The sequence below is a fragment of the Pholcus phalangioides genome, unplaced genomic scaffold, assembly GCF_987345545.1.
Source record: "Pholcus phalangioides strain wild (caught in Gottingen) unplaced genomic scaffold, Ppha-v1.0 ptg000030l_1, whole genome shotgun sequence".
Taxonomy (NCBI): Eukaryota; Metazoa; Arthropoda; class Arachnida; order Araneae; family Pholcidae; genus Pholcus; species Pholcus phalangioides.
In genome coordinates, this window is record NW_028301620.1 from 6,628,815 (window position 1) to 6,648,925 (window position 20,111).

General features: G+C 33.9%; 1 protein-coding gene across 1 annotated transcript in view; it reads left to right on the forward strand.

Moving 5' to 3' along the window:
* LOC149067506 (uncharacterized) overlaps positions 1-20,111 on the forward strand; it is a 51,091-nt gene that overhangs the window by 3,374 nt on the left and 27,606 nt on the right. The window contains exons 3-8 of the mRNA XM_089252786.1: positions 6,449-7,201; positions 7,624-7,734; positions 10,787-10,898; positions 12,583-12,650; positions 14,835-14,905; positions 18,965-19,128. Coding sequence (XP_089108912.1) covers positions 6,449-7,201; positions 7,624-7,734; positions 10,787-10,898; positions 12,583-12,650; positions 14,835-14,905; positions 18,965-19,128 — 1,279 coding nt within the window. The remainder of the gene's footprint in view (positions 1-6,448; positions 7,202-7,623; positions 7,735-10,786; positions 10,899-12,582; positions 12,651-14,834; positions 14,906-18,964; positions 19,129-20,111) is intronic.

Sequence of the window (20,111 nt, forward strand, 5' to 3'; positions counted from 1 at the left end):
ATGCCCACTTTGCCACCTTGTTAATTACAATAGTTTGCACAAGCTGTTATCGCTAGGCTGGATTACAACATTTATTTAAAATAAACAATACTCATTAAAAGACTGAGGTGACATTTCGTTCCGCAATTAGATTTCAAATATTAAGCTTCAAAACAATTAATCTAACTTAAAATATTAGCACATTAATTTAAACACTTAAAATTTTAAAAACTGTGACTTTAGTCATTGTATAGAAATTCAATTAAAACAAAAATCAAATTCACATTATGGAAAGAATTATATTAAAAGCCACTCAAATAGAAATTATAATAAGTCAGATATGTTTGTGTATATATTGTTTGTAATTTGCATTTTTAATTGGGTTGCTGTATTTTTGAAACATATGACAACCATATTTTTATGGGCATCTTTTTATCAGCCACCTCGTTGGGCATTTTGCCTGTTGTGGCGTTGTATTTGTATTTGTATAGATAATCTCACCAAAAGCCACTCAAAAAAAATACAAAAACAAAAAATCACTCACCCACCATCATCCATCTTCTGCCCTTGGGAGCACCCCACGACAGGAAAACTCTTATATTCTATTTTATTTAATTTTCAAATAGAATTTCATAGCAATTTGGGTCAGTCTAGCTGGAAAAAGCAGACCTCCTTACCCTAAAAGTTCCTGTCAAGAAGTGTGTGACACAACTAGATTTAGAACAATCTGACAGAGATGATATATTCTGATTAGTCAATAGGGATCACGTGTTTCTTTGTGAATTCCATCCGAACAGGAACAAGACAGAAAATGGGATGTTTATAATGTGACTGCAGTCGCCAAGTGAAAAATACAACAGGTTGGTATATGAACGTCAGAAGGCTTTAGCTGAAGATAAGAAGTAAAGGCAGGCCTCAGCCAAAAGAGACAAAAGAAAAAAAGAAGTGTTAAATTCCACAATTCATTAAAAAGAATTAAAAATACTTATGTAAGAGGAAAACACTCTCCCGGCACTGTACTGCACATTTTAATGAATTCTTTCCAAAATTATCTTTTATATTACTTTCATAAGTATCTGTTTATTTATTGGCTTGCTCCATTCAGTCATTTAAACATAACTTTGCATTTGCCTTACGAGGTAACTTCCACCAAGGCCCCTGCATATAGTGCAGTGACCAAGAAGCTGATGTTTGTATTTGCCTTATGAGGTAACCCTCAAAGCAGAATGTGTTAAAATGTGCAACATACATCGCAGAACAATTACTGCTACTGCGGAACAATTTGGAAGCATTTCAAGAAATGGGGATTTTTACCGTAGAACATTTCCAGTCAGCCGAGGGCTCGTCGCAGGACAGTGCTAAACATTCTGCATTGGGGGAGGTAACTTCTCTCTTTCTCTCTTCACCAAGGCTACGAATATACTGCAGCGTACCAAGAGGTATGGGAGTGTATAATAGAGACTAGCAGTGGAAGCGATTATATTGTTTTCTACACCACACATACTTTAGAAGCAAGGTGAAGGAGAGAGAAAGCCTACACTCAACGAGGTGCATGACTTGAACAAACCTGTGTGTTTTCACCTCAATCTGCTGATTTTTGCTATCTGTTGATTGGTCCATTTCTCCTCCCCCTATTCTGCAGATTGATCATCACACCCTTACATTTCAGAACCACTGTGGTCATTTTCTCTTTCTTGACTGTATACGAACATCTCTTTGCTACACCCCTATGCAATTTTTCTTCCTAGTCACAATTCTTGTATCACTACCGCTTTGTTTCACTATGTCCTCACGTAAAAATATATTTCTCTGATCCATTTCAATTGAATCACATTAACTTTCATTGGGTTAATTGAAAGTCAACTCGAGACATAGTTTCAATTATCTTTTGAACTTTTTAAAATAATTTTTGATTATATTTTTGTTTCATTTGAATTATGTGTAGCTTTTATATGTCTTGGACTTTGTTGTTAATACAACTGCAACATAAAAACATGAAAAGTAAATATTTAGAAAAATCCTAGTATAAAATGTTTTATATTATTTTGAATGCTATTATCAAAAGATATTATTACTTACCCAAATATTTCTTAGATTTAATCTATTTCTTACCTTATATATTATACAAATACCACACCATATACATGTGATACTAAAACAACACCATGAATGAGATCACTCTTGAAAATAGTAAAAAATAAGCAATTAAAATTTAAAATAATTCTTTTGTAAACTGATGGCATCTGCAAAAAAAACATATCACACATCAGCTCTAGAACCATGCCCATTGAACCAAGGCGGTAAGTGCAACATTAAAGAGATGGAACAGCCCTTACTATATAACCCCTGTGTCTACCAATGTGGAAAAAGATGGCAGGGAAAATCTTTAAAAAAAATCAATAAAAAAATAGTTGTTTTAAGAACATAAAACTTATTTTTTAAAGAATTTTTAAGTTTTAAGTTAAAGTTTCCGCAAAAAGTTTTTAAATAAAAAACTTGCTCACAGATGAAAAGTGGCTTTTTAGGCTTGAAGGCTGTTGTTGGTTTGAGTTTGTCCTTAACGTAATACCAATGCTAGCGATCAGGAGGAAATACAGGTACTGCAACAATTGGATACTGGAACAGATATAAATTTTTTCATGGTCTTGGGCTGTACTTGCACTGCTGAGCAGCTTGGCTTGCGTTTTTTTCTTTCTGAATACTTTTAACTCTTTGGGTCACTGCTATGTTGTTTGACAAATTAGAAAAGTCGCCTACATTGTAAGAATCAGATCATTACAGTCATTTCTATTGGTTGTTGCTGGGTGTTGAAGGGGAAGGTTCTGATTCTTCTGAAGGCAGGTATCAAGATTTATAATCAGACGCGTAATAAGAAACCGACTGCACATCACTAGTGTTGGAGAAACATTGAGGACATACCCAAACTAATTCTTCAGCAGTTTTGGTCTTCAAGTCCAAAAAAAGCTACTTTTCAAGCAGACACTGGTGGGACAAAAAATTCTCCTATAAAAGAGAGGTAGGTGACTGCTAATCAGTAGTTTGAAATGCATAATTTTATTATATGAGGGAAAATTATGATTTGGTCGTAAAAGAGGGGTGTCCGTTAAGAGAGGTTCTACCATAATACCTACAAGCCCTGTTCACAAATGAAATAGAAAAAGCGGGTTTTAAACACACTTTTTCAAGGATTTTCACCAAAGACTGCTCTTTATTTCTTTCCTTATGAAGTAAAAAAGTTGTTAAGTGGATGCTTGCATTCCCAATGCTACTGCAATATTTGCACACGTGAATGGGGCTACAGAGGGACATAGAATTTGTTGAGATGCATAGAAGAGCTATGTATTCTTTTTTTTGTTTTTGGCCCACACAAGGCTATTGAGAAAGACTTGACCTCTTGAATATGCTTACATTGGAGAAATGCAGGTGTGTCTGGGGGAGGGGGGGGGGAAGAGTATATTATAGAAGTGTTTCAAATTTTTAACAGGATAGATAAAATGGATCATTAGTTATGAAAACACAATCTATTGCGTGCTACGACGTGGGGACAACTCCAGGTTGTGCAGGTTCTGGAGAATTTTTCAGGGAATTTTTCTCTAATAGAGCAATGAATAAATGGAATAGCTTATCCTTGGGTATATATAGCTTATCCTGTATATTCAATCACAATCTGCACATTTAAAAAGATACGTGATATTTATAGTAGGATAAATTGAAAAGCTATCTATACTTTAAATAAAACAACCATAATTTTTTTATGGGCAGCGTATTATATTGTCTCATAATTTATTAATATTTCATGGCAATTACTCTTATTTTGGGTTGTATTGCTAATATATTTGGCATCCGTTTTTATAGCTATCATTTTCTATCCACCTCGTTGGACATTTTTTGTATTTGTGCTTACTCCAGAATCGGGTCTGTCTACTCAAAATGGACTGTCTGTTTTCTTTAGCCCTTTATCAAGTTCCCGATCTACAAACTAACAAAACCATAAATTTGGCATTTCATTTCTTGTGATAAAATAGCTAGATTGTTTCTCTTTTCACAAAAACAGGATCCTATAAAAATAGTCTGGACAGACCCTGAGAGGAGTTAGAAATAAGAGTATGTTTCTCTTGGAATGAATTTCACATGGCCATGTACCCACAGACATAGTGCTATGTTCAAAAAGTTGCAAGACACATTTTATTACAGAAAAATGAATATGGATAGAATCTGTTTATTTGGTGTTTCCTTTGAAGTAACTACCTGTGCAATTATGCATTTTTGGCATTATTAATATAAAAATGTAAATGTGGATTGTAAGTCATTTTTGTCATCCTCCAGTGTCTTTGACACTGCTCACTGCACTTTGGAACCTGGAAAACATTGCCTCTTGAGGGAATTCTTTATCCAAGGGAAAAGTCACATGGGGCAAGATTGGGGGAATATGCTGATTGTGGAAGTATCAGAATGTGATGTTTTGTCACCAGGAGGAACCTATGAGTCCTTAACTGTCTGCATGATTCAGTGAGACCTATTTGACCAGATCTTTGGAAGATCAAGTCGTGGATGCTCCATCATGATAATGTGCAGCCTTACAGGTTCCTCTTGGTGTCAGATTACCTGTCAAAAATCATATTATGGAACCTCCACAGCCCTAATCTTGTCCCATGTGACTTTTTCCTTGGATAAGGAATTTGTTTGAGAGGTAATGATTCTCAGGTTCAGAAGAGATGCAGTGAAGGCACTGGAGGATGTTTCAAAAAGAGGCTTTTCACATCTTTGTATGAACAATGGCAAAAATGTATAATTGCACGGGCTAGTTCCTTCGAAGGAAACACCAAATAAACAGATTCTATCTGTATTCATTCTTACCCTATAACATAAGCCCCAAACTTTTTGAATGTACTTGTAGTAGTGCATATGTTAAACAGAAAGTGCTCCCACATAGCAAGAAATATCTGTGTACAATAATGTTTTGCGCAATATAATTTTTTTCTGTCATAGTGTTCCGGAACTAAATTCTAAGCCCATAAGTTAAACCAATGACAAAATCTGTGGAAATTCATACACAGTGAATCCACTTTAGTTGGTTTCTAGTTAAAAGAGTTATCTCCATATTCCCAATTCATTTTTCCATACAGAAATTATGTCCTTTTAAGAATTTTTAAGTTTAATGTGATGTGGTCCCAACTGCGACGTCTTAAGGAGGATCCATTGCATCTTTCTGCTGTTCAGTCATTGAAGTAACATTTCCAGTAATGTGTGTGGGGGTGGGTTAATTTTTTTATTACAAAAACACGCTTGGGCAATCACCTGTAAGTTTAATAAGCGCCAAAAAAGAAAAGACGACAGAGTGGTATCGGCATGATTTAAAATAAAAAAGATTCTTAAAAGCAGTTGTTTGAGGCACTTCCTCTTTTATTCATCTTTCGATTGGGAAAATGAATATCGCTGAAGCTTAGAAAATGGTGTTCGGTTGTAGGTGAGGATGTTGATTTCTACAACACTTGCAAAAATTTGTTTGAATGGTTGAAGAGTGGAAAATTTTCAGCATTCTCAGCACCAGCAGGAACATGAAACAAACCCAATTCTGACAACATAAGTTTGTTAGGGTGACACATACACTCAGAACACATATTCCCGCATGTACCAATTCATTAGAAATTCTGTAGAGGAATGTGTAGGCCTACTACGTGCATGTACAGTCAAGTAGAAGGCCGCTGTGGTAGTCAAGGGGTCATAGTGACGGACTCGCATTGCGGGAACCTGGTTTGAGCCCCACCATCGCCACAGTGGTAGTCGGCTGAAGTTGGTTTTCTGTGGATCCCAACTTCAAGGTGCAAATGCGAGCCAATCTCCCTATTAAAAAAGTCTCGCCACAGAGAGCAACAGGCCTACAAACAGCGCAAATATTCAATCATTACACTTCACTTCTGCAATATAGATGGCATCACTGAAAAATCAGACACAACACTAGACATCCACTCAGACTGTTAGGTGCACACATACACTTCCGGCACAACTTACTAGGTAGTAAATTACCCATGATGATAGACCTAAGTTGTGCTGGTTTGAAAGAAAGTTAAGTGGAAGTAGTATCATTTCAAATCCCTGCGAGTATCACCTGTCTGAGACTCACTTCTTTGAAAGATGTCTGTTACTTTTATCGCTTTAAATTCCACCCCACTCACAAATTGTAATTCAATATTTTTCTGAATTATGGGCACATGAATGGGCTTGAATGGGCACAAAGCAGAGGCATCAAAGCATTATGTCAAGATTGAATGAAAATTTAATTTTTCATAGATTAGCTATGAAAGTTTATTAAAAATGGTTGGAAATTAAGATTTCATAAATAGTATAAACTTCTATTTTTTTGTGCTCTTTAATTTTAACGAAATTGTATGTGATTAACAGCTTCAAATTAGATTGATTTGCATTGTTTACTGCGATTGAAATTTTGAATTTTAAATTTTTTTTATAGAATCTCTGAAAGTCAATGGAAAAGTGGATGAATCTGAGGGTGGAAAAATCGGACAAAGAGATGTTGCAGCATGTGTCATAGATGTACAAGATTTAGAAACTGTGCGAGGAAGTATAAATTCTGTGCATCTTAATGGTCTGAATGAAGAGTCTGACAGCAAAAAGTCATCACAAACCATGGAACTTGTAAAATCTGAACTGGGAACTACAAGAATTGATTCAGCTGAAGTTTCAGCCCAAGATTCCAAGTTGATACCAATGTCCCCAGATAAAGATGTTTCGATCTTATATTCACAAGCAATAAATGGAAATTCAGAGCCCACTAACAGTGATAGCAGTTCAGGGTCTGTAGAAATTAACAAATCTACAAGGTCTGCAGAGAATGACATGCACTCTGAGCCAACAAGTAGGAAAGAGTATTCCAAGATGGGCAATGAAGATTCCAAAATGAAGAGCAAGGATTCAGAAGCTGTAAGTACAAATACTGGTGGTGATGTTCAAATAAATGTGCCAGCAGTGGTGAGTGGAAATTGTGATAAGACTGTGTCTCCTTCAAATGATGACGATGTGCCAGTTCCTGAATTTCCGATACTGCCTGTTGAGCAGGTACTGTTAGAATGGCAGAAAGTGCAAAAAGTTGGTGCTGGTCTAGCTAATCTAGGAAATACCTGTTTTCTAAACACAGTTATACAGTGCCTTACTTATTGTCCGCCATTGGCCAACTACCTCTTGCTGAATGACCATAGCTCATCGTGTAAGTAATTTTCCCCATCTCTTTGCACCTTTCCTTCTCTATATTAAATTATTCAGGATTTTTCAAACTTTATGCTTCAGTTTTGTTTTTAAAAATGTGCAAATATCAACTCTGCATAATTCTGTGGCGTTTGGTCAGAACATGATGTCTCCAAAAAATGTCTTTTCGATCTAGTAGTAGGTCTTGTTAATTATAACTAATTAGAAATGAGATAAATGCACAAATATATGCGTATGGCTAAACAACATTCTGACGTATGATATTTTCATTTGCATTTGTGTGTATGCTTAATTTCTGATTTGTAAATGACAATGAAAATGCTATATCTCAAAAATGTGATTTTGGAGTTATCATGTTCTGACCAAACACCACAGAATTATTGTTGTATAAACTAAGTTCGACACTGTTCTTTCATTTTCCAGGTAAATGCTACGAGTTTTGTATGATGTGTGAATTACAAAAGCATGTGAAAGAAGCTCTTAGGCAGTCTGGCAACGTGATAAAGCCTGTTCATATATATGAAAACATCAAATGTGGGTTGATTTCTTTGTTTTTTTAACAGAATTAGAATGCAATGGTGTTAGCATTACATTTAAAAAATCGAAAAATATTTTTTGAATCATCTACATGAATCTTATGAATCGCCTATCCTTCTGTGTGGTTGCTTTCAACTTTATAGTGCATATAACTGGTGCATATTCCTTTTTGTTCCAGAGGTCCACATATGCGGATCCTCAGTTTTAATGATTTTCACCCTTTAAGCTGTTTTTTTTTTAAACTTTCCTGATAACTGCCACATTGGAAATCACAAAATCTTCTAGAAATTGCCACCTATTTTCAAGAAGACTATTTTTCCCCGATCTTTGTGAGTTGATGCATTCCCCCCCAACACAAAATAATAATGAAATGAAAGAAAGGGGAAAAAATTGTTTTCTGTTATTCATGCTGTAAGCATAATCGTATAACGATTTCGAAGGAAAAGAAAAAAAAAATTATTTCTCTCCCTCTCTTCTGTTATCAGTTTTTTAGTGACTCTACCTACTGGCAGTTGATTGACAGAACCGGGGGGGGGGAGAGAAAAGCATGTTACCAGGAGAAAATTTACAACAATATATGGGCTCAGGGTTGCCATTTTGAGCGAGGTTTAAGAACCCGGGATATCTCAGGATTGCCACTGTGAGGGTTAATGATTTTAATGGGGGTTTTTTTTTCAAGTTAAGGCGTGAATTTTAGTGAAGATATCGACCCAAATTAATTATAGCAATGAAGATTTTTCATTCACAGAAATTAAAATTTTCTTTTTAATGGTCATTCTGACATCTAATAAACACATCAATAAAAAATTTTTTTCAGTAGTCTGTTTTTGTTCTGGGACTGAAGAGGATATGCAGTGACTCAGTTGAACATTCAGTAGTATTACACTATATAGCCATGGGTATATGTTATGTAAACCCTATGCCTGTACGCCACATGTTGTAGTGAGAATTTATTCATGAGCGCATTTAGGGGAACTTGCAAAAACAAAATGCTTTTGTTCATTTTCGTGAAAATCACGCATATATTTTCACAAAGATATGAATGTTTCTTCTAAAAATTCTGAATATTTCAAGAATGAGCTCGTAGCATCATACGAATACGCATCTGATGCTATATAAGAGAAATGCTTGAACATAACACATATATGATGTCAAAGTGAAAGAAATTGAAGGAAATAATCAGATAACAAAAAATAATTGAAATATGTTGATTATTTTTTGTTGCCTCTTGTTGACTAATAGTATATTATACACATTGTAATTTATGTCATATATTGAACTGGAATAAAATTAAAATTGAAAGAAAAAAAAATTTGTGGAAAATCCCTTATCATTCAACTACTTCCAGCAAGTAACTTGAATAAATCTCACTATATTGCCTATACCTTTGTATTTCTTCATGGTATTTGTATTCAACTGTCATTTTCAGAAAAGTTGCTCAATGTAGTTTGCAGCCAAATTGTTAAAAACTTTCATGTATGCGTACTTGAAAATTTTTTCCTTTAAATCGGTTGCCCTAACCTTTTCCTATATCTCATACCCCCTAGTGCAATATGATATACCTTAATGCATCTTCTTGGATAGTGTTTTTCTATTTGTTGTAAATCAAGTTTTCTGTAACTATATTAATCATCTACATTAATTTTTATGCATTCTTTTATATATTATTTTACTTTTTGCATTGGCTAATAGTTCATTTTAGTTTTTTTTTCAATTCAAAAACAACTAAAAATATTTTTTTTAATTTTTCGATTCTAGCTACAGCAACAATATATATGTGTGTTTGACACTTGATTAAATTTTTTGGCATTATGTAGTTTTGATATTTTATGCATGAGTCATGCGCATGACAGTATCAGATCTAGATGCAGTATGCTAATAACAGGAGATATGAATGTAAACGAACTGCAAAATGCTCTATATATTAGTGGTATTTCTCCCTATTTGAAATGAAAAACAAGTACCATCACTAACTAAAAAGAAAAACTTTTGCAACACACAAAAACCTAAAAATGATGTGTCACAGTGATCCATGTTTTCTAAAGAATTAAAAAATTCAATTTTTATAATCATTTAAATTTTTATGAGCAATCAGTCAACACATGATTTTTTCTTCACTTCCCGCAAAAATGGTTCGCCTTACCCCTGGTTAAGAACTACTATTTTAAATGCTCATATCTGATGAGATACAAAATTGTTTCATTTCAAAATTTAGTATGGTGTGTAATTTTAAAATTGTCAAATTATCTGTATGTTTTGTAAGATTTAGTTGAAAACTACACTTGTTATAAGCAAAAAACATGTGATGAAAGCTTGAATGTTTAGAAGAAACATTTACATCTTTGTGAAAATATGTGCAAGTTTTACAAAAATGCACACAAACATTGAAAATAGCAGATAAGATGTTTTGTGATAGTTACAAATCATTTGTAGTTTTTCTGATGCAGGGTTGGTTAAGACATTTTTCTCATATTTGGAATGGAACAAGTAAATTAAAATTTTCAAAGCAATTTAAATCTTTGACGTAATATATTTTCTGAAAATTGTTCTGTAATTTTACCTTGCAATAACTTGAGGGGCTTTCAGAAATTAGTTATTTCAATGTATTAAGTTCTTCTGCATATGTATGTAATCTTTTTTGCTCTTCCAGATTATTTATCTGATTTATTACTTAATGAGTACTTTAATTGGATACGATTATTATTTTATGTTCACACATACATTGAACAGTGTTTTACTTATTTTTATTTCATTTTATTTTTTTAAACTGTCTTAGTCCAGGATTACACTGTAAAAGTTTCATAAAAGATCTTTTATAAAACTTGGAAAAACAACTAATAAGACTATTGGTTACATTTACTCACACAAATGTAACCAATAGGCTTAATAATTACTTTTTGAAATTTTGCAAAAGATCTTTTATCAAACTTTTATAGTGTTATCTTGAACTTAGAATATTCAAAAATTAAAAAATAATAATAAATTGTACATTCACATTAATGCATGGGATGTGTTTCTATTTTTAATTTACTACTCATTTATACTTCAGTAATAGCTGACCATTTTCAATCTGGACAACAAGAGGATGCACATGAATTTTTGAGATTTGTGATAGAAAATTTACGAAGAGCATCGCTGTATTCTATTGATGACAGTGAAAAGTAAGTATTTAATCATGTTAATGAAGTGTTAAAAACATAACCATTATTGGTTTTTTTTTTTCTCGTCTATTTCTCAATAAACAAGAGATGTTCCAAAAGTAAGTTTCACATACAGATATGAAAAAAGAATGTACATAAAGAGTTTAAAACTGAGTTAGAGACTGTATTGAGGCTAGAGGTGAAAGAGCACATGTGCAGAGTCATGGAAAAGATAGATTAGAAGCAGATAGGCTTGCCCATGATGAATCAAGTTGAATCAATATGGAATTCAACAAGAAAAATCAGTATTATGTGGTTATCTTCTTTGACAACAATATAGAAACATGCATAGCATGGGATATTGTACAGGAAATTGTCTGAAATAAGGGAAATTGAATCGCCCTGCCTATAACCCGATCCTAGCACCTCTGGATTCTTTGCCTTTTAGTCAGCACTGTTGAAACATCATTTAGGAAGCAATGCAGAGGTCCAACAGTCTGTCAAAAGTAATAGCCAAATACCAAGGCATAGAGTTTTACAAAGGAGGTTTCTCCAAGTTGATTGCACAATACATACAACAAATGTATCTGTCTGTGGAAACAACATAGAAAATAGCCAAAGCATCACATTGTGTTGTGACACTGTATATCTCAGTTTGTTGTTAAGCTTGCCTTTAAAAAACATCAACATATCCCTATTTGATCTGTACATTTTGCATAAATTTTCTGTCGAAATCACATTGCAGTTGAGGGTATCCAATGTGGATGTATCACTAGCGTAGAAAGTTGAGTACTGGCACTTAAATTGAAGTGATTTATCCATTGATAGCTCGAATTTCACTCTAAAAAATTGTTTGATTCCAGATAATGGCTAAATATAAAGTTTATTAATTTGAAGAAACACATGGTACTTTACACATATACAAAACGAGAATACACAGACACAGAAAAATGACATCTTGACTCTGCAAGAAACGTAAGCCTTCTCTCTCGAACAGCGAAAGAGAGGTAAAAAAAATATGCGCTCACGAAAACGATGTGTTGGCAGATTTATGATATGGAATGCCAACACCTACGCACTCTTGCTGACAGCACCGCCACACAGTCGAATATCGTTATAGCAAATCTCGTTTTAACGAACACTTTTCTAATCACCTAAATAAGTTTATATAGGAACAATGCTAGGTAATCTGAAATTCCTTTATAACGAAATTTTGTTTTAATGAAGTGATTCCTCTGGTCTCCTGGCGTTCGTTATAAGGAATTCAACTGTAATACCCAACTATATTTGTACTAATACAGGTTCTTCACTTTTATTGTTATCCGATAGTTAATTCTCAAACTATTAGTCTTAGAGGTAACTTACAATAGTAAAGAATGTTGAATGCTTGAACTGTGGTCTCACATCACATCATCCTAAATGTAATATAGAAGCACATTGAAACTATTAAATTTTTACAGACATGTATGATGCAGCTGTATATCTCTGTATATTTTCCATGCAAGTACTGTCTGTTATTAACGAATCAGTATTTTCAGTCATGACTCATGATTATATTAAGCAGTAGGCAAGTTAATACTACATATTAAGCTATATCATTTTGTGTTTTTTTTTTTTTAAATCTCTTTCAATGCCATAAAATCTGATTTGTTGTCCTAAATTTAGCAACTTAAAAAAATTCATTCATCTTTTCTCTTTTATGTAGCATGGATCCCACTATAAGAGAGACTACTATTATCAATCATATATTTGGGGGATATAACAGGAGTCAAGGTTATTATTCTTATTTAATATTTTGATATTTTTATTGATCATGGCAGGAGATGAAAAAAATGATATAATATTGAGAGCATAATTTAACTGATAAATGTCTGGTTCTAATGTTAAATGTTTTTATCTGCTGTCCTAATAAAAGCATGAAATATCTCAGTGTGCATTATAGCAATGGTCTAATAGTGATTAGATGTACTAATTATAGATGATCAGGGCTGCCCTTATGCCAGATATGGAACCAATGAGAAAATAATTATGGGGCTAGAGCCACAAGTAAGAAACAAAAATTTCTCTGCTGCCTTCAGCAAGCATCTATGTTTATCTTCCCTATAGTCTCCCCCCCCCCACCCCGATGGTTTTGAACAAACTATGGGTGAATTTTACATCTAGAGCACCAAACACAGCCTTTACCTTCATTATGGTTCCACTGTGGATTGTTTTTGTGAGACATAAAAGTTTTTTTTATTAATTCCTTATGTAAACACATATTCCCATAGTTGAATCTCAATTACCTTGTTTTATTCCTGCTATAATTTTCATTGTATGAACCTTTTTAATTTTAATCTCTGCAAGTGCTGGGTTCAGTGCAGTTACTCCTGTTGCACCCCCTGTTAAAGGGAGGGAGGAATAGCTTGGCCAGCAAAATTCATTGGAGACCCATGGCTTAGATGAACAACTTCATAATTTAATAAAAGAAAATTTAAATATACATACCAGCTTTTTAGCAATAAATTTGAACAATATACAATCAAACCTTGTTATCCCAAAACTGATAGGACCGAAATTTTTTTTGAAAAATAGTTTTTTCACTCGCTTTTTTTAAAATCCCTATGGACAGTGGCAGTACTGCGGGTGCTCGAGCATCCACAGCAGTTTGTAGCACTGGTACTAGCATCCCCAGAATTGATTCAGAAATCAAATTTTCTTACATAAAGTTTGAGATGAGCATCCATATGTTCGAAGCACTTCTGATGTTACCCCCCCCCCCCCCCACCTCTGGAGTATCTTTTGCTGTATTTTTTTGTTACCCGAGTTGACCATACATTCAACAATTTCGGAATCAGTTGAAGTGCCATAAGTTTGTAGTAAACTGTTCATTTCCACGAAAACGGAAATGAAATTTCAAGGTTCAAGTGTTTTTAGTAATTTTCCAAAATTTCATCTTCAGCATTGTCCTGGGAATCGTGAAAATTCCAGTCAGCCGCCAGATTTGATCCTTCATCATGGAGATGACTCCAAACCCAGTTTTCTTGAGGCAATTTTGAATTGTCTGATGGCTGACTTTTTGCCATGCTGTACAAGTCTTCCACGTGGCACCCCCCCCCCCCCAATAATAAAATCTGCCTATTCATCAACACAATAAGCTGTAATATATATGAATAATCATTTCTTATCTATTTCTTTCAACATTGGAAAAAATGCCAGATTTATACGAAAGAATAATGCGATGATTTCTTGTTTTACTTTTACTATCATCATGGCTCTGTGTTTTGAGATAGTTTTTTGAAAATTACTTTGAGACAGAGAGGCACAAATGCATTGATTTAGTGCAATAAATGTGAGGGTTTTTTTTTTTTTTTTTTTTTCATTTTTTGAGATAAAGAGTTTTTTGAGAAATAGAGTTTTCGAGAAAGAGAGGTTTGACTATCTCAGAAACTGGTATCTTTGTGAACATTTAGAAAATATGGGCAAAAAGATGTAAAGCAGGTTTTCCCTTCCGAAAATGTGTCCTTTTCATTTTTCTTTTTTCCCTACACGTGGTAAACAGTTTCCAAGCAATCAATTTCTATGTCCTAGGGAACGGAGTCTGTATTTACGCATTTTGCTGGCTTGACTTACACTGCTTCAATGAGGATTGGTCAGTTGAATCTAAGTTGTTTATTGGCTGACTTTACTATTTAGATCTGAATAGAATCTAGGTAGTTTTATGAACATGGTGTATTTTTTATCTAAAGCCATAAGTTTTTAGTTGTGATTATACGTATTTGTTTGTCTAATGCTTAATTTGTATTACATCCTTAGCGTTTTTCTGATATATCATAATTTTTATATATCTGTGTTTTAGTAAAAATATTACCAAATTTTATAGTGGAAAATTGAAAGTTTTCTTCTTTTTTTTTAATTTCATTTTTATTGTTTGCAAATTTTCTGCTGCCAGTTGACATTACTTTTTCAATTTAATAGTTGTGTGCTTGCGCTGTAGAAAGAAAAGTAATCGCTATGAGCATTTCATGGATTTCATTCTTGATATAAAGGTGAGTTGAATAATTTTAAATCTTTTTTGTTAGCTTTCTATAAAGTACTTTTGAAAATCTATTGTAAAATTCCTATATTCCTGCCCCCCCCCCTCTCTCCCAGGGTTGGGTAAGAACTACATTTTTGCTAGTAGGTTATGCCTAAATACCATGTTAAAAATGGTAAAGGCAATCGACTCTATGTATTGATGACAATGTGTAGAGTAACTGTTTTTAATTACTAACTATATCAGTACCCAAATAATTGATAATTATTGCATGAATAAATTAAAAAATAGAGCTCGTTTGTGGTCTGAGTTTTTTTGCCAGGAAAGTTTTTAAAGATAAAAACCTGTGCAGGCTATATACTGTTAGATTATTCATTTTCCAATAATTATGGCATGCATATGGCATTTATAGCTGATGAATAAATGAGAATTTAAAATAAAAAGTATGCCTCAATGAATAAAAAAGGAAAACTATAAATGTGTGTGTGTGTGTGTGTGTGTGTGTGTGTGTGTAGAAACAAAACTGTTGCCCGACTAGTGCTTGGATCTGGTTCAAAGTGGCACACCTATTCCATTAAAAAGGTCCATATAAAAACCTATTTTTATTTCTTTGCCCCCTTCCTCTCCATATGTATAAATTCTTATAACTTGCATTTTATACAATTTTTATATTCAGTCCAGCGTTAGAATTAAAAATAATCAAAGTCACTTATCCCCACGAAACAGTGAATATGAGAACCTACTGGTGTGTAGACGTCATGACTGGTCCGATAAACAATTTGTTATGAATAATGATAATTTATTTTCTTAAACATATTTAAAAGAGTGATATACCACATTATGGGAGGGGAGGGGTTGTAAAAAGCTATACAGAATATATATATATATATACTGTATATATACTTAGACCTGCAGTCAAACCTTATTACTTAAACCATAACTGTCAATTTTGTATTTATCAAAAAACAAAGTGTGGAAGTTTAAAGAGGTATTTTTTTTTAAATTACATTTTCAGAAAACATTCTGCAAAAGATATTTTCTTCTAAAAAGATATATACTAAATGGTTTGCTAAGGTTCAAATCTTCAACATTAATTAAGAAATAATTAAAGCAAAATAAAAAGAAATTTTCATGTGCCAAGACGGACAAAAAAAGGACTCCAGAATGTGCTATCTATGCACCCTCAGGAATAAGGGGCAAAAAGAACCACCCACATTTTGTCAGACAAGATGGAGAATTAATTATATGGATCCTAAAGGATTGTGAATCAGCTGATATTCACAATTCAAAATGATTTTCTAGTACCATTCTATTTTTTAGACAAAAATTTAATTAAATTTCAATGAGCATAAGAGATTAGGATGGCATGCAAATGCCGGAAAAATATTGATTCATCAAATAGAAGCACCAGATTTTATATATACTGTATGTATACCGCCAGGCCCGCCCCGTATTAACGGGGCTTACGCTCCGGGGTGGCAGTGAATATAAGAAATCCATGAATAACTGAAACCATAGGTTTTTTAAATCTCATAAATGAGATGTATGAGATTTAATCATCATCACCATGAGAAGAGCAGCGTGACGCAGAGGTATAAGGGAATGTAAAAGAGTGTGCAGCGAGATTGTTAACGATGTTTTCTGGAAGAACATTGTGATTTCTGTTTGCAGTTTCTTCTTCGTATCATCAAGTATGGTGGAGTATTTCGACAAATCTTCCTCTACCAATTTTTCTACACGGTAAGGACATAGCATGGACGGATCTATGTTATGAAAATAATCTACTGATGATTTGAACTTGCCCTTCCGCTATGTTTCTCATCATTGAATCCTTCTCCACCCACCTGTTTTGCTAACATTACAATGTCTTTTATAATCTCTTCAGTTGGCCCTGTAGAACTGGTTGTGTCCTGGAGCGCACATTGTGGGCAAAAGTTAATCTAACGTTCCAACCCGAGTTGACTGTTTATGTCTTAAGAGCTGCCTCAGCTTTAGTGATGACAGTAATGGCATTGCCAATAGCGTAATTCTTCCATATCTTCAAGCCATTTTCTGCATTTGCATATTCTATTGCCTGCACTGTCATATCTATTGAGTGTCATGTATAGTGAGCCTTGGATGCTTGCATTACTCCCGATCGAGGGGTAGAATGATAGATGTTGTATTAAGAGGTATATAAAGGACTTCCACACCATCAGCTTTCAACTCTTGGACATCAAAGTATCTGGATGTCCAGGAGTTTTATTTAGTATCAAAAGAACTTTGAATGGCATGTCTTCACTCTCAAGGTACCTCCTGACTTTTGGAACGAAACACCATTTAAACAAATCCAGGAAAAGTGTTTTCATAGTCCAAGTTTTTCTATTGTTCATCCAAAATACTGTGTAGGAGCTTTGACTTATTCTTTCCCTTCAATGCTCATGGATTCGTAGATTTGAAAAATTGGTGAGCTTCATCATGTACCCATACACATTTGCACAAAACAACACAGTAAGTCTACCTTTACTTGCCTTAAAACCAGGGGCTCGCTTTTCTTCTTGGGTGATAAATGTTCTTTGCGACATTTTCTTCCAAAATAGTTTCGTCAGTATTAAACACCTGCTGAGGTGCATAACCCTTCTCTTCAATAATTTTCTGCAAAGTCTTGGGAAATTTTCTAGCTGCCTCTTGATGGACAGCGATTTGATCAACAGATGATTTTTACATTGCGGAATCTGAATAGTTTCTTAAACCTTTGAAGCCAACCTTTACCTGCATAAAATTCTGATGAAATAGATGTGGCGGCCAAAAAAACCAAACTGGTTTTTTTAAAAAAAACCACTTGGGCCATGGTTTAAACCAAACAACCCTGGTGGGGTTTGAACATATCCCATACCAATAATGCCAGTTTCTCGAACACTGCTACAAAAATAACTACTGACTGTGGGGGGTCAATATTTTTTCATCAAAAACTGACCCGAGTATAAGCCGACCCGTCCCTTCCCCCACTTGAGGAACGAATTTCTCCACAAAAAAACTCGGCTTATACACGAGTATATACGGTATGTAAAGAGACTATTCCATCAGCATATGATGACCATATGAGACAATACCTTTATGGCAAGAAAATTCATAATACAGTGAAACCTTCCAACAACGGCCACTAACAGGACTGTGAAAATGCAGCTGCTATTTTGAGGTGGCCATTTCATTTCTGAAAAAAAAAACAAAAAAAAACTAAAATGTACTATCTATGCAGCATGTAAAATGATAATCTGTTCTGTAATTGATTATGATAATTATATAATTCCTTATATTTGAATGTATGATTATATTGACACTGTAATGTTATAATAATTTATTATAACAATCGTCAATTGTTATAATAATTGATTATAACAATCGTCAATTGTTATAATAATTGATTATAACAATCTTCAATTGTTGTAATATTCATCAGGGCCACAACCACAAAGGACCAGGCGGGTCTGGTGCCCTGGGTGCTGGAAAAAAGGTGGTAAAAATTTCACAATTTAAACACTCCAACATTACGTAGGGATGCCAAAATGTGTGCTTGTGCCGTCTTTGTTTGGAGATTATAATGTTATGTCTATGGGACACATTTTTTTTTCAACAAAATGTGGATATTGTTTAGAGGTGGCCATTAGAGGAGGTTTTACTTTAATACAATAAACAAGCTTTTTTTTGTAGGAAAAATTAAGAATAAGTGCATATAAATTTTTAAAATACAGTCAAACCTCGTTAATGAGTCACTCTTGGGAGAGCAAAAATATGACTTGATAAGCGGAGTGACTCGCTAAACGGAGTAAGCCATAGCAGTGCCAATTCGTGCCTGAGGATAATTGGGAGTTCCAAACAGTGATCCGGTAAGTGGAGTGACGTGTTAACCGGGTGACGCACTAACGAGGTTTGACTGTAATGGCAGAACCAGTGATTTTTTATCTCTGAAGGTGATGAAAACACTGAGGCAGTAAAAACATTCTTAGGAGGTAAAAACTGGCAAATGCCATCAACATAAATACTGTGCCAATCCTGTTCTCTCTTCTCCCATTGAAACTTTATTTTCCTTTAGTACAATGCTAACACATTGGAAAAGGCTTTAGAACAGTTTGTGAAGCCCGAAATTCTCGAAAAAGACAATGCATACAAGTGCCCTGAATGTAATGCTCTTGTATCAGCAAAGAAAACATCTACAATTCATCGGGCTCCAAATGTTGCTACGATTCAGCTCAAAAGGTTAGTGTTTGCAATTGTTTCTAGTCAATATTGTGTGGAAAATAATGAATAAATATTTCATATTTTTACCAGCAAAATACGAAATCCAGCATTCTATGTGATGCTTGATGGTTTCTAGCAAACTATGGAATGCAGATTATTGATAGATGTAATAAATGTATGATTGATAATTTTACAAATTTTAGTTTATGTATTTGTCAGTATGTACATCAAAAGTAGGCTTCTTTTCTGATTAGCAAATAGTTTATGATAAAACCAGCTTTCATCACCTACCATTATGTACTCTTCAAAAATAATAATCTACTTTCTTTCGATTGAGGTATTTTTCTCTGAATATGATCTATACCAGGGTTTTCAACTTTTGGCTTGTGGTACACATGCTACTAAGCAGCATGAAAGCATGCCACTTTCGAGTATGCAACCTAGGAAATTACTGATAACATTCATTTATCAGTAATCTAATTGTTTGCATATGCTCGAAAGTGGCATGCTTTTGTGCTGCTTAGTAGCATGTGTATTTTTTGGTCTTTTGGTTTTCTGGGCCACAATATAACAAAAACTTTTTTTTGGGCTCTCTCAAAATGCAAACGATAGTTGGTGATAGGTACTTTGAAACCAAATTTAAATTTCCAAGTTGGAAAAACAAACAAAAAACTGTTTTATAGTTCTCTCTGTTAATTAGGAGGAAAAATCGACTTGGAATGTACTAAATAATAAAATAAATAGTAAATAAAATATTTATGTAAATTTAGAAATGGCTTGTTTGGTTGTATTGATATCTGTGTTTTGGCGGTAGATTTGATATCCCTGATTTAGATCGTTAAATTTTCTTTAAACTTGATGATCTTTGGTCAAGAAATGCAGCACCTATAGCAGGTGCAAGTCTTTTGAAAACATTACCTTCAAATCATTTCCTACATTGTATTAATTGTGTCCTATTCCTTGTTTAGCTGTATTCGTCATGACAATGACGTATCTGTCTT